General features: G+C 55.8%; 3 protein-coding genes across 3 annotated transcripts; 1 reads left to right on the top strand and 2 right to left on the bottom strand.

Annotated features, from left to right (window-relative positions):
- Nucleotides 1-3: 3 nt before the first annotated feature.
- On the bottom strand, nt 4-3,160 carry L969DRAFT_560248 (uncharacterized protein). The gene is made up of 3 exons (XM_014711089.1): nt 1,821-3,160; nt 1,132-1,767; nt 4-1,078 (listed from the first exon to the last, which is right to left on the bottom strand). The coding sequence occupies exons 1-3, from the start codon at nt 2,696-2,698 to the stop codon at nt 34-36; spliced, it is 2,559 nt and encodes an 852-aa protein (XP_014566575.1). The 5' UTR covers nt 2,699-3,160; the 3' UTR covers nt 4-33.
- Nucleotides 2,804-3,551, top strand: L969DRAFT_51562 (uncharacterized protein; the record flags this gene model as incomplete). Its single annotated transcript, XM_014711088.1, has 4 exons — nt 2,804-2,842; nt 2,904-2,963; nt 3,020-3,193; nt 3,252-3,551. The coding sequence occupies 4 exons, from the start codon at nt 2,804-2,806 to the stop codon at nt 3,549-3,551; spliced, it is 573 nt and encodes a 190-aa protein (XP_014566574.1).
- Nucleotides 3,552-3,586: 35 nt separating this feature from the next.
- On the bottom strand, nt 3,587-11,276 carry L969DRAFT_25222 (uncharacterized protein; the record flags this gene model as incomplete). The annotated part of the gene is made up of 6 exons (XM_014710933.1): nt 10,874-11,276; nt 8,064-10,823; nt 7,009-8,014; nt 6,328-6,954; nt 5,702-6,108; nt 3,587-5,644 (listed from the first exon to the last, which is right to left on the bottom strand). Exons 1-6 carry the CDS (start codon nt 11,246-11,248, stop codon nt 3,587-3,589), a joined length of 7,233 nt encoding a protein of 2,410 aa, XP_014566419.1. The 5' UTR covers nt 11,249-11,276.
- Nucleotides 11,277-11,353: the final 77 nt, after the last annotated feature.

Raw genomic sequence — 11,353 nt, 5'->3', positions numbered from 1 at the left:
TTGCGCGCAATGTAATGCAATCTTGTATGCTGTCTAGAGATGCCGTGTCTGTTGTACAAGCTCGTAGGTCTGCAAAGCATCATTGGCCTCAAAGCCTTGCCAATCCTCAAAAGAGATGCCGCATTCGGATCCTTTGCGAACTTCGTCCACGTCTTTTTTGCCTTGCTTGAGCGTGCTCAGCTTACCGCTGTAGACTTCGACGCCGTCACGGAGGACCTTGCAGAGAGCTGAGCGTGCAAGGCTGCCATTGCCGACTTTGCAGCCGGCGACCTTGCTGGTCTCTCTTCCCTTTGTCGTGATGTCGAATACCTGCGCAATAGTGGCCTCTCCGGTGACCTTAGAGTCATAGACTTTCGGCATCAGGCCGATGACGCGCTGCTTGACCTCGTCGATCAGCCGATAGATGACAGTATCGAGATGTATCGCGACACCGGCTTGTGCTGCCGCGCTCTGTATGGGTTTCGGCGCTTTGATGTTGAAGCCGAGAATGACTGCTTCTGCCGTACGTGCCATGTCGATATCAGAATTGCTCACATCGCCTACTCCGGTCAACACGATCTTGACCTTGGCCTCTTTATTGCCGATATCTGCAACTGCGCCAGCAACAGCCTCGACCGTTCCGCTAAAGTCGGCCTTGATGACCAGCCTGAGCTCTTTCGTTTCTGGGAGTGCGTTGGCCAGAAGCGCTTCGCCGTCCTCGAGATCACCGAGCACAGAATTGGCCTTCTTGAGCTTGGCCTCTTGGATCGCTTCCAGACGTTCTGCCTCCTCTGCAGCGACTCGGCGCTTCTCATTGATAGCTTCTACGTCGGCAAGCAGCGCTAGAGCTTCCTGACGCTTCTTACGATTCTCGATAGCACTTCGAGCTTCTTTCTCCGTCTTTGCTTCGAGACATTCATCGCCCGCACTGGGCAGTTGTGTCCAGCCAGTGACTTCGACGGGCTGTCCAGGTACTGCTTCCTTTACAGCCTGGCCGCCCGGTCGATAGAGCTGTCGAACTTTACACATGACGCTGCCTGCAACGATATGCTGCGAGACAGACAATGTACCGCGCATGACGAGCAGCGTTGCGACATTGCTGTGCAAACGTATGCGTCAGCTGGAATTGCGACAGCAATACAATGGGCTCACCCTCGACCCTTGTCGACCTTGCTCTCGATGACCCGCGCCTCGACTCGAACGCCCTGTCGCTCGACACGGAGCTCTTTCTGCTCTGATACTGCCAGTATGGTCTCCACTAACGTGTCGAGTCCGATATTAGCGACTGCCGAGACCTGCACGCAAGGTACGTCGCCGCCATACTCTTCGATCTCTAGTCCTGCAGCGAGCAATCCATTCTTTGCCTTTTCGATATCTACGCCAGGCCTGTCGATCTTCGTTATGGCAACGACGGGCGAGACGTTAGGCTCTTGCTTGAGGACCGAGATGACCTCTCTCGTTTGAGGCATGACGCCATCATCGGCCGAGACGACGATGACGGCAATATCTGTGATGTTGGCACCGCGAGACCGCATGGCACCGAAAGCTGCGTGGCCGGGCGTATCGAGAAAGGTGACCGTGCCCGCAGAGTCAGATGCGTTGGCATCAAGGAGCTTCATGGGCACTTCGAAAGCACCGATATGTTGAGTTATCCCGCCAGCTTCGCCCTGGGCGACTGACGTCGATCGGAGCGTGTCGAGCAGTGTCGTCTTGCCGTGATCGACATGTCCCATGATGCAAACAATGGGCGGTCGAGGCGATAGTGCGGACAGATCGCTCGCAGGTGGACTGTTCTTCACTGTCAGCTCAAAGTCACGAGTTGATACTAGGGGAGGACTCACTCTGGATAGATATCGAATGAGTTGAGATCGTCTACGACTGGCTCGAAGCCTAGCTCGAGTGCGATGAGTGAAGCGTCATCGGCAGACAGTATACGATCAGGCCGTGCATCGTCAAAGCCGATGGCATTGAGCCGCCGTTGCAGGCGGGCAAGCTTGTAGCCCAGCAAGCGTGATAGATTGGCAATACTCGTCACCGAAGGGATGGCGATGTTGATCCTGACACGGCGAGCTGATAGCCTAGCTCGAGGGCGCGGTGGCGGCCGAATCGGTTTGCCGGCCACCTGTCGAGACTGTCGCTCCCGAGCTGCTTCTGCCCAGGTGTCACGTATCGAGAGTCTATTGACTGTATGCTTGCGAGGTTCGGATGCCCTCGATCTGTGCGGCCTGTTCGAGCGATCGTCACTTGGCTCGTACTGCTCCGTGGGCTCATTCGGCAGCCGCGGCGCTGTCTGAGCAGGTGGCCGAAGGTCAAGAGGCGTGTCAGACCGTCGAGGAGGAGCTCTGCTATCTATCGGAGGTCTGTTGGGCTGCAAGTAAGGCTGACGACTCGGCTGTGCTCGCTGACGATAGTCGGGTTGACGTGCCTGATGAGGGTATCTTTGTGCGTTATTGGCCGGAGGGGGCACGGCTGATCCGTAGCCAGACCGGTGAGCGCTCGCATAGGCTTGCTGTCGGGCATGACTGGCCTGACTGGGACGTGGGCCCTGTCGCTCGAGAGGCTGTCGACGAATTTGCTGGCTGGCATAGTCCAAGCCTGCTTGACGGTCTGGCCGTGCTCGATCGCCGTCTGTGCTCTGTCCTGCTGACGGAGAGGTATGCAGACTGGCTCTCTGCTGAGCGAGGCATCTGCAGGTACACTGCACGAGCGACTGTCTCATCCAAGAGGGTGGACCCGGTCAGTGAACGAACGACTTCGCGTGCTGGACGACTCGACTCGACTCGGCTGGCCGCTCAGTCGACAGTCATCAGTCTCGTCTCGATCGATGCCGACACTCGTCAGACCCCAGCCAAGGACGGCAGTCGTCGACCTGCAAGCTCCCTCCCGTCCTCTCTCCCCCCTCCTGCAGAGCCTGACACGTACAGCCGGACAGGACGCCGAACAATATCGGCATGCTCAAAAAGATCAACGCCGTCGTCTTCCCTGTACGTCCCTCGCTGCCAAGTCTCAAGCGCATGCTCAAGCAACCCTGGCGAGACAGCATATGACCTACTCTGACAATTTCTACGCGGATGCGCTCGCGCCAGAGTTGGAGCCTTACAACAAGCTGATCTACTACAACGACATCTGCGTCGGCGGTCTCTGTGCCCGTCTAGAGACCCTCAATACCCCGCCAGCTAAAGCAGATCAAGCGAGACTCTACGTCATGACCCTCGTCAGCACGCTCCTCGCTTGTCAGGGTATCGACAGCTTACACATTGAACACGCCACAGGCCATTCTTGCGCCTTACAGACGGCAAGGCTTAGCCGCCAAGCTCATCGCATCCACGCTCAGAGAAGCGCAACGATCGAACGAGCCACCGACAGAAGCATCAGGCAAATCAGACCTGAAGCAGACGACCAAGAGAGTCGCGAGCATCTACACGCACTGCCATACCGCCGCAGACGAAGCTCGCGACTTCTGGCAAACGCAGGGCTTCCAGCTCACCCAGACAGTGGAAGACTACTACAATACGATAGAGCCCAAGTCAGCCTTTGTATTCGAGAAAGATGTTGTTGTAAGCATAGCATAACACGTGCAAACATTTACAACGACAGCAGGATTAGCTTACATACACTCTCGGCCCGTCCAGGCCGTCAGACGATTACCACTCTGACTGCGGCTCTTGCTACGCGCTGAACGTGCAATACGGCCTGACTGGCTGCTCTCTCTCTCCCTCCTGCCCCGTGAGCGACTCCGACTGCTCGAGTCCGAGTCGGCCAGGCGACGCCGACTGATCCGACCCGAGAGCTCATCGATATCACCCAAGGGCTCGTCTTGCAGCCAAGTGCTTTCGAGGATCTCCTGAATCGTCCAGCGTGACTCTGCTAGGGTGGACAAGCACCCCTTGAGGAGCTCCTCACAAGCCGATCGCGTTGGCTCGTCAATCTCATCTGTTGCCCGCAGGAGTACATCCGGCAACTTGAAATCGCCCTTGACAATCTTTGCGCGCAGCCTCGGCTCGAAGTCATCCTCGAATGGGAGATGACCGGCTAGCATGGCATACAGAATACAGCCGAGAGCCCAGATGTCGACAGCTTGGCTGACTTCCGGAGCGCCCGTGCCCGCACGTTCCGTCTCGCTAATCGATCGCAGAAGCTCGGGCGCGCAATAGTTGAGCGAGCCGGCAGGCAGATCCTTGTTGTCCGTCACGTATTCTGCCGGCACACCACTGGTCGGACCGGCTGAGCGTGGCATCGTATTGCTCCGACTTGCCGCCCGCGTCAGTTTGTCAGACAGCTGACTTTCGAATTCTGACATCGAGCGCGTAGCCCATGCAGCGTCACTGATCTGAGGCACTCTATCTCTCGATTGCGAGCGCGACCGGTTGCGAGAGGTCATACCGCGCCGCTCGGTCTCGACGGCCCAATCTGCCAAGCCAAAGTCTGCTATGCGCAGCTGGCCATCCGAATCGATGAGGATATTCTCCAGCTTGAGGTCCTTGTGTGCAACCCTGCACGTCACATGCAGATGATGCAGACCGAGCACAATCTGTTTAAATAGCATCCGTGCTCGGGAAAGATCCAGTCCAGCAGGTATAGGCGAAGCAGATCTGCCGATCGAAAGACGGCCATAACGTCTTCTACTGCCTTTGCTCTCATCATTGCGCTGTCGACCGCGCCGAGTATGCTCTGCAATCAGTTGGAGCAAGTTGCCTTGTTCGCAAAGCGGCGTAAAGATGTACGTGACGTGCATCGTCGAGACGACATCCAGCAGCGGAAGAACATGAGGATGCGGCGAGAGATGAGACCAGATCGAAACTTCCTTGCTGATGAAAGCACGTATGGATGCTTCGACTTCGACAGTATTCTCCACGAGGCCGCTTCTAGACTTGTCTGATGCATTTGAGCCGTTTGTGCCCGGGATTTCGAGCGGCTGAACAGCCGACTGTTCTGCTTCGGCCTTGATGTCCATCATCATCGAGTCTGATAGCGTAGTCGCATTGTCAGCCTGTAAGGGGCTAGCGTGGTTGACGATCTTGACAGCGACCTTGTCGAGCACAGTCTCGCCGTCGGGAGACATCTTCTCGGCCATTTTGACGACACTGAAGCCGCCTCTTCCAATCGTCTTGCCGATCCGATAGCCGGGTACTATGTCTGGCTGCACGTAATCAGACGAAGTGGCCGAGAAGAGTGAGGCAAGCGAGTCTGTCATCGGCTGTGTCCCCGGCGCTGGATTGGAAGCGCCGAGAGACGACAAAAAGGCGGCAGCAGGTGACCAGGGTACTTCCTGATAGGACGATGATGCAACACTAGCAGATCTTTGACCGGTATAGCTCACAGATGAAAAGGAGCGATACAGATTGTTGCTTTGTACGCTCAATGAGCTGTCTTGCCGTCTTCGACCGGCCGAACCTACCGGTGAGCTTGGTGTTCGATCAGTCACCTCGCGAGGCCCAGAGGACCTCGACATCCCCAGAGGCGATGTCGAAAGAGCAGGCAAGTCAAGCTTGGACGCCTGATCGAGTCCAAAAGGCGATGTACTGCGTTCTCGATCGCGTGCGGCGTCAAAGGGTTGTCTGACGGGATATCTCGACACGAGGGGTGATTCTGATGGACTGCGGTACATGCCATAGAGATTGGAGCCAACCCTAGCAGGTGAAGCAGACGAAGGCGCGCTTTCGTTCTGTGACAGAGCAGCAGTATAAGCTCTTGACCTGGCTCTAGGCTGGGCCTCACGTACATCTAGCTGCATGGCGGGCATGGGCGTTGTGTCCCTCGTTGTTGGCGGCGGGTCACCGCCCAGCAAGTCAGGTTCATCTGTTCCAAGAGCTTGATTGCGTGATACGCTCGAGCCAGAAGTGGCGACTGGTCTGCGCAGTGGCCTGTTGGCTCTGATCGAGGCACTCGTAGATCGCAAAAGAGGTGAAGTGAGCGACGGAGAGTTTGACGAGCCTGACGACGTGATTGAAGATGATCTGAACAATCCTCGAGGGTCATAGAGAGGGAAATCGCCCTGTCCAGCCCCGCTGGCGACAGCTTGAGCGCTTTGTGAGCCATCACGTCCGTTCGTTACACTGTCACTCATGTGTTGCACGCTGTCTCGACGGTTCTCCGCCTGCCGCTCGCCCTTCTGCAGCGAATCTGACGCTGTCTGACAAGCGAGTCAGCCCAAGTCATCAGCGGCGTCGGAATGACAAGGTGCGCCTAGCTGCGTCGGCCTCAGGACAAGGTCACGCCGCGGCAAGGCACGCGGCACGCGCTTTATCAGGGCTAATCAGGCGCCACTGTGAGGACACATGGCCAATTCTCATGCAGGGTAGGGCGCGGGCCAGACATGCACATGCAGTGTTAAGTACAATCACGTACGATAGCTCGAGATTGGCATTGGCGTTCTGCCCGTCATTGGCGTACGACCAGGGATCTGACCGCTGCTCGCCTGGCCTAGCCTTTGACGGTTCTCGGTGTCGGTGATGATGAAAGGCAGGCCAGGAGTTGCGCCACCGGCCATGTAGGGCGTACGCAGAGGCGGTGCTGCTGGCGTACGCGCGAGATTGGCATTGCCAGCTAGTAAGACAGCCTGTCGAACCTTGAAGGCATTGCAGAGCGCAGCAACGTTCGCAAGCGGCTCACGAGCGGCGTCGTCGTTGCCCACGCGGAGCTGGAAAGCCCCGGGAATGACTCTGACAGGCCAGTATTTGACTGCAGTGTTCTTGTTGAAGACGAAGCCGAGCAGGAACCAACCCGGCTTCTCCTTGTCAATCGCGAAGCCATATGCCGCCTTGTCAGGTCGAGCGAGAACGTAATTCTTGAGATAGTATTCGAGTGCTTCTTTGCTTCCCTTGAACTTCTCATGTGCTAACATCTCCTCCACCTTGCGATGCGTTGCTCTGATGTGGTGCACGATCAGATCGTCAATATCAGCATATTCGAGATTCTCGATCTTGAGCTTCCGGCCGATGGCGAACTCGCTTGGCTTGTCGAGCTCGATGATAGCTGATAATAGTCGCTCAATCAGCTCGAGCCTGTCTTGAAAGACAAGAAGCTTACCGAGATGCTGGTAGATACGGTCATCGACTTTCCAGGTGACTGCAAGGTGATCTGTGCCGCGCGATGAGGGACGCACGACGCAACTACCTCTTGGCTTGTTGCTGAGATATTCTTCGGCTTGACCAGAGTTGAAATCGCGATAGCTGTCATGGTTGATGTTTCTGTTAATCCGTGCTTGCCTGCGCTTTTGTCTGCCTGCGCGATCTAGACGGTCCTGATGAGACGCAACGGTATCGAAGTCGGGATCCTCGAAAGATCCTTTAGCGGCTTGTTGGGCCTGCAAGACATCTGATTGCCTAGCCGACAGGCTTACTTGGAAGTTTTCTGCGTCGATCTCCTGCACGACACAAAGAATTGTCGTGCCGACCTGAGCATGCTCACGACGCAACGCTTGATTGCTGTCATGTTGTCTATCGGGCGCGATTACGCCGCTGACGCCGCAATCCAGTCTGACGATGATCTCGTCGCGCGTGGTATGCGTAATAATCCGAGTTGGCAGTACCATATTCAGACGGAGCGTCTTCGTCGTCACATGCGCCAACGCGCCGAATATATCTGATACCGTCGGCACCGGGAAAGGAGGACGTCGCTCCATGTAGGGTGCCTTGAGCTCATCGTGCACCAACCCCAGAGCGAGACGTTTGGGCGTGGAGAACATTCTCTCCAGTTCGGTTGCAAAGTCGTCGAGCGAAAGCTCTTCGATTCGGTGTGCCTGATTGCTCTGTATGAGATCCGCGACCGGCTGAGATGGATGGAGATCGACGAGGTCTTCCTCATCCTTGTCAAGCGCATCGGCTGCCATCTTGCGAGCAATCGAGTAATTGTCAAAGTCGATACGAGTGCTGTCCAGTATGTCCGCCTTGCTCGGATCATCGTGCTCGAATGACTTTGTTGCCGCTGCAGCTTCCGAATAATTGATGCGCATGAAAGCGTGGCAGTTCCGCCAAACATTCTGACCAAAGATGCCCCGTGACCTCAGCATCGCCCGATTATAGAGCATGCCTCCCTGTAGCATTCGAATTGAGCCAAGTCATGCGGCAGTGCAAGGAAATTACCTTTTGAAGAACGCGCTCGACGAGATAGCGAGCCTTACGAGGGCCTAGACCACAGACGTATGGCAGCAGTGAAGCATAGTAAGGCTCTCTGAAGGTCCGATTTATATCGACACCGGCAACAGCGACTTGATCAACGATGGCACGTTCTAGCTGTATCAAAAGCTTGTTGCGTGGGACCATCGACTGATCTGGCGTCAGCTTCGCGCTGATGAGGTCACTGCGCATCGCGGCGTATTCGAGCAGCGGACTTTGAGCGTATCGTGCAAGCGCGATGCAGTAGCGAGCGACAGGTTCCGTGAGCTTGGGAAACTCGTGCTGAGCTCGCTCCGACGTCATGTAATGCTGCGCGGGCCCATCATGAATGAACGTGACGTCGAAAGCGTATGCGGCAGCGAAGTGTTCGTTCGACGAGTAATACTGCTGCGCTTCTCGATTGTCGGCCAAGAGTCTCTCTGTAGCCACTTGAGCAACCTTTTGCACCTCCTTGAAGAGTCGATGGGCACTAGGCGTGAAGCCACCAACGACGATGACATCTGGCTTATGCGCGAGCAAGAATTTGACGAGGTCTTCTTGGTTTTGAGTCAGACTTGTTTTATCTCGTTCGCGCGACTCGCGCAGATCTGTCAGAGTCTCGCTATTGACAATGTGACCCAATCGATCGAGATGGTAGATCCGCACACTATCACGTTTGGGGTCGCCAGTGCCATGGGAGATAGCAGTGACCGAAGGCGCCTGGCCTCTGACGAGCGGCGGCGGACTGATCTCGTGTTCGGCAGGGATTAAGCTACTGGCATATTTGAGAGGCAGATAGGGTTGACAATTGATGCGCTCGGTAAGTCTGTCGGCGGCTTCACGTGCAATGGCATCTTCCGCTGTCCGGATGATGTGCTCACGCAGCCAGGCAGCCATCTTGAGCATAACGCTGCTTTTCGTCACTTGCTGTCGAACAACGCGAGTCTCTTGCTTGCCATTGATCTCTGTAAGCTCTTCAACCAGCTTGAAGGTTCCTTCGGTCAAGAGCTCGATAATCTCGCGACGAAGATTGTTCCAGTCCTCGGCGAGCGTGCTTGTCAGATCCGTCAGATAGACCTTTTGTAGGCGTCTTTGCAGATCCAGAATGGCATAGGCAGGCAGCTCGATCGTAATTTTCAGGAAGCCCTTGGCTTCTGCCGCAATGAGATGTAAGAATTTGGGACCGTCCGCCGCCAAGAACTGCGCGACTGGCTTGGCTTTCAAGTATCGCATCGAGTAGATCTCCGTCAGATCTGGCTTGCCCTCCATCTCTTCTTGACCTCTCTCGGTAAGCCTGACGTTGACGACGCCGTTCTCGAGGAAGCTCTTGCGAAGGATTCTCTTGAAGATGGGGTTGCAGCTGAATTGCCTTACAACGATCGCCTTTGCAGCCTCGAGAACCTGTTCTTTCCGATTGAAGAAGGGACTTTGCGCGTCGACGAAACCCTCGGCATAGTCGTCCGGCGCTTCATCCGGGTCTTCGGCGAAATGAGCTCTGATGCTTCCTTCGAAATCTTGCATGAGGAGGTCGGGATCTGTCCCCGAAGCAGCGGCAAGATTATCAATCTTTGTCTGCTTCGCGCGTTCGTATAATGTATCACTATGAGGTGTTTGCCACTTTCTGATCGACCGGACAGCTTCGCCTTCGGTAGCAATGGCAGCATCCTGCTCGATCGCCTCGAGCTCTTTGCTGTACCTGACCGAAAGCCATTCCCGGAAATCTGCAAGCTCTTCTAGTGCTGAGATGCGTGTGTAGGCATCTCGCAAGTAGGCACCTGTAAAGTCCGGTTGTGCTTCGATGGCGGCAATGTGTTCTTCTAGGGCACGCTTGTCTTCGATGAACTGCTTGAATTGGACGGAGAGATCATAGATGCGCCAGATGTCTTCGGGCGCGATGAAGGGAAATGGCGTCAGCTCATTTGTTGCGGGATCATGTCGCCAGTAGACGAGCAGATCCGTTCTTCTTGTGACAACGAAGGAAGGCTCGTAGCAATTGATGCAGAGCTCGACGAGGACTTTCTTGAGGGCACCAATTGATCCTTCTCTGAGTGGGATGTCTTCCTTCAGTCTTTTCTTTTCTTCTTTCGATTTTGAGTGACTCAGTTGAGTCCAGATCCAGTCGACCGCTTCGTCAAGATCAGACTGAACGAGTAGTGCGTCTCGTCTCGAACGATTGTCGATCTCGACGAGCGAAGATACGTTGAGCTGCATCCGTTCCGGTATGTCGCGATCTCGGACGGCCTGGTCAAGAGGGCCCATGAGGGATTTGGCGAGTTGTTTCGGTTCAAAGATGTCGCCCCACGTCTGAGGCTTGTCTTCATCTTCGTCGAGTTGCATGGCCCATTCGTACTCTGTACCATTGCCGAAGACCTCTTGGAGATCCTGGAAATCTTCCGGACGGAGGTGAGAGCGAGCGCCCTCGAAGCCTTTTCCCTTTTGACGACGCTCCTTGCGTTTGAGCTTGTCCCTCGCCCTTTCTTCACGTTCGCCCTCGCTCATGTCCTCCTCGTCCTCTTCGATGAAGCCTTCCATCTCGTCAACATCGTCGTCGTCATCCTCTTCGTCGCCTTCGAGCATGTTGCCTGCCATGCGAGCGACGCCGGGCGCGAGATTAGCTGCCTGCTCATCTCCGAAGAGATCGACGATAGGCGCTCGCAGGTCTTCTGCTTCTGGCTCGGGCTCATCTTCTTCCATTGCATCGTCTGCTTGCTCCTCATCGTCGAGTGGGCGTCGCTTGAGTCGCTTGGGCTGATCTATCGAGTCAGCACGAGTCAACAGAGCACAAGAAGGCCACTGACAGCCGCTCTTGCAAGACGGCGCCCGGTATTCGCTTCGACGAGGTCGAGATCATCATCGTCCAAGTCTCCAAGCGCCTCATCGCTCGCCTCACGACTCTTGCGTCTGCGCTTGTGGCTCCGCTTCTTGGACTTGCGTGACCCATCTCGGTCGTCGTCCTCAATGAAGCCTGCTTGCACTTGCGCGAGCTGTTCCAGATCATCCTCTGAATCCTCCTCTGACGAATCCTCGTCTAGTCGCTCGCCTTCGCCTTCAGACGAGGTCGCAGCTTCGTCATCGTTTTGTCGTGCCCGTGACTTGCCGTTGCTCGCTGGCTGCCTGGTCTGTGCTTCCGGTGAGCTCGCAGAAGCGCTCCTGCCGGCGACGGGCGAGCTCATGGCCAGCTGATGGGCCTGCCCTCTTCGCCGTGCGCGAGAAATTCCAAGTCGAGCGGAGGATATGTTTCATCTAAATTATTCATGTAGACACGTACGCGCTCAAGC

Source organism: Mixia osmundae (genome assembly GCF_000708205.1).
Source record: "Mixia osmundae IAM 14324 unplaced genomic scaffold scaffold_8, whole genome shotgun sequence".
Taxonomy (NCBI): Eukaryota; Fungi; Basidiomycota; class Mixiomycetes; order Mixiales; family Mixiaceae; genus Mixia; species Mixia osmundae.
Note: the sequence above shows the minus strand (reverse complement) of the source record. Positions and strands in the feature narration are given on the sequence as shown.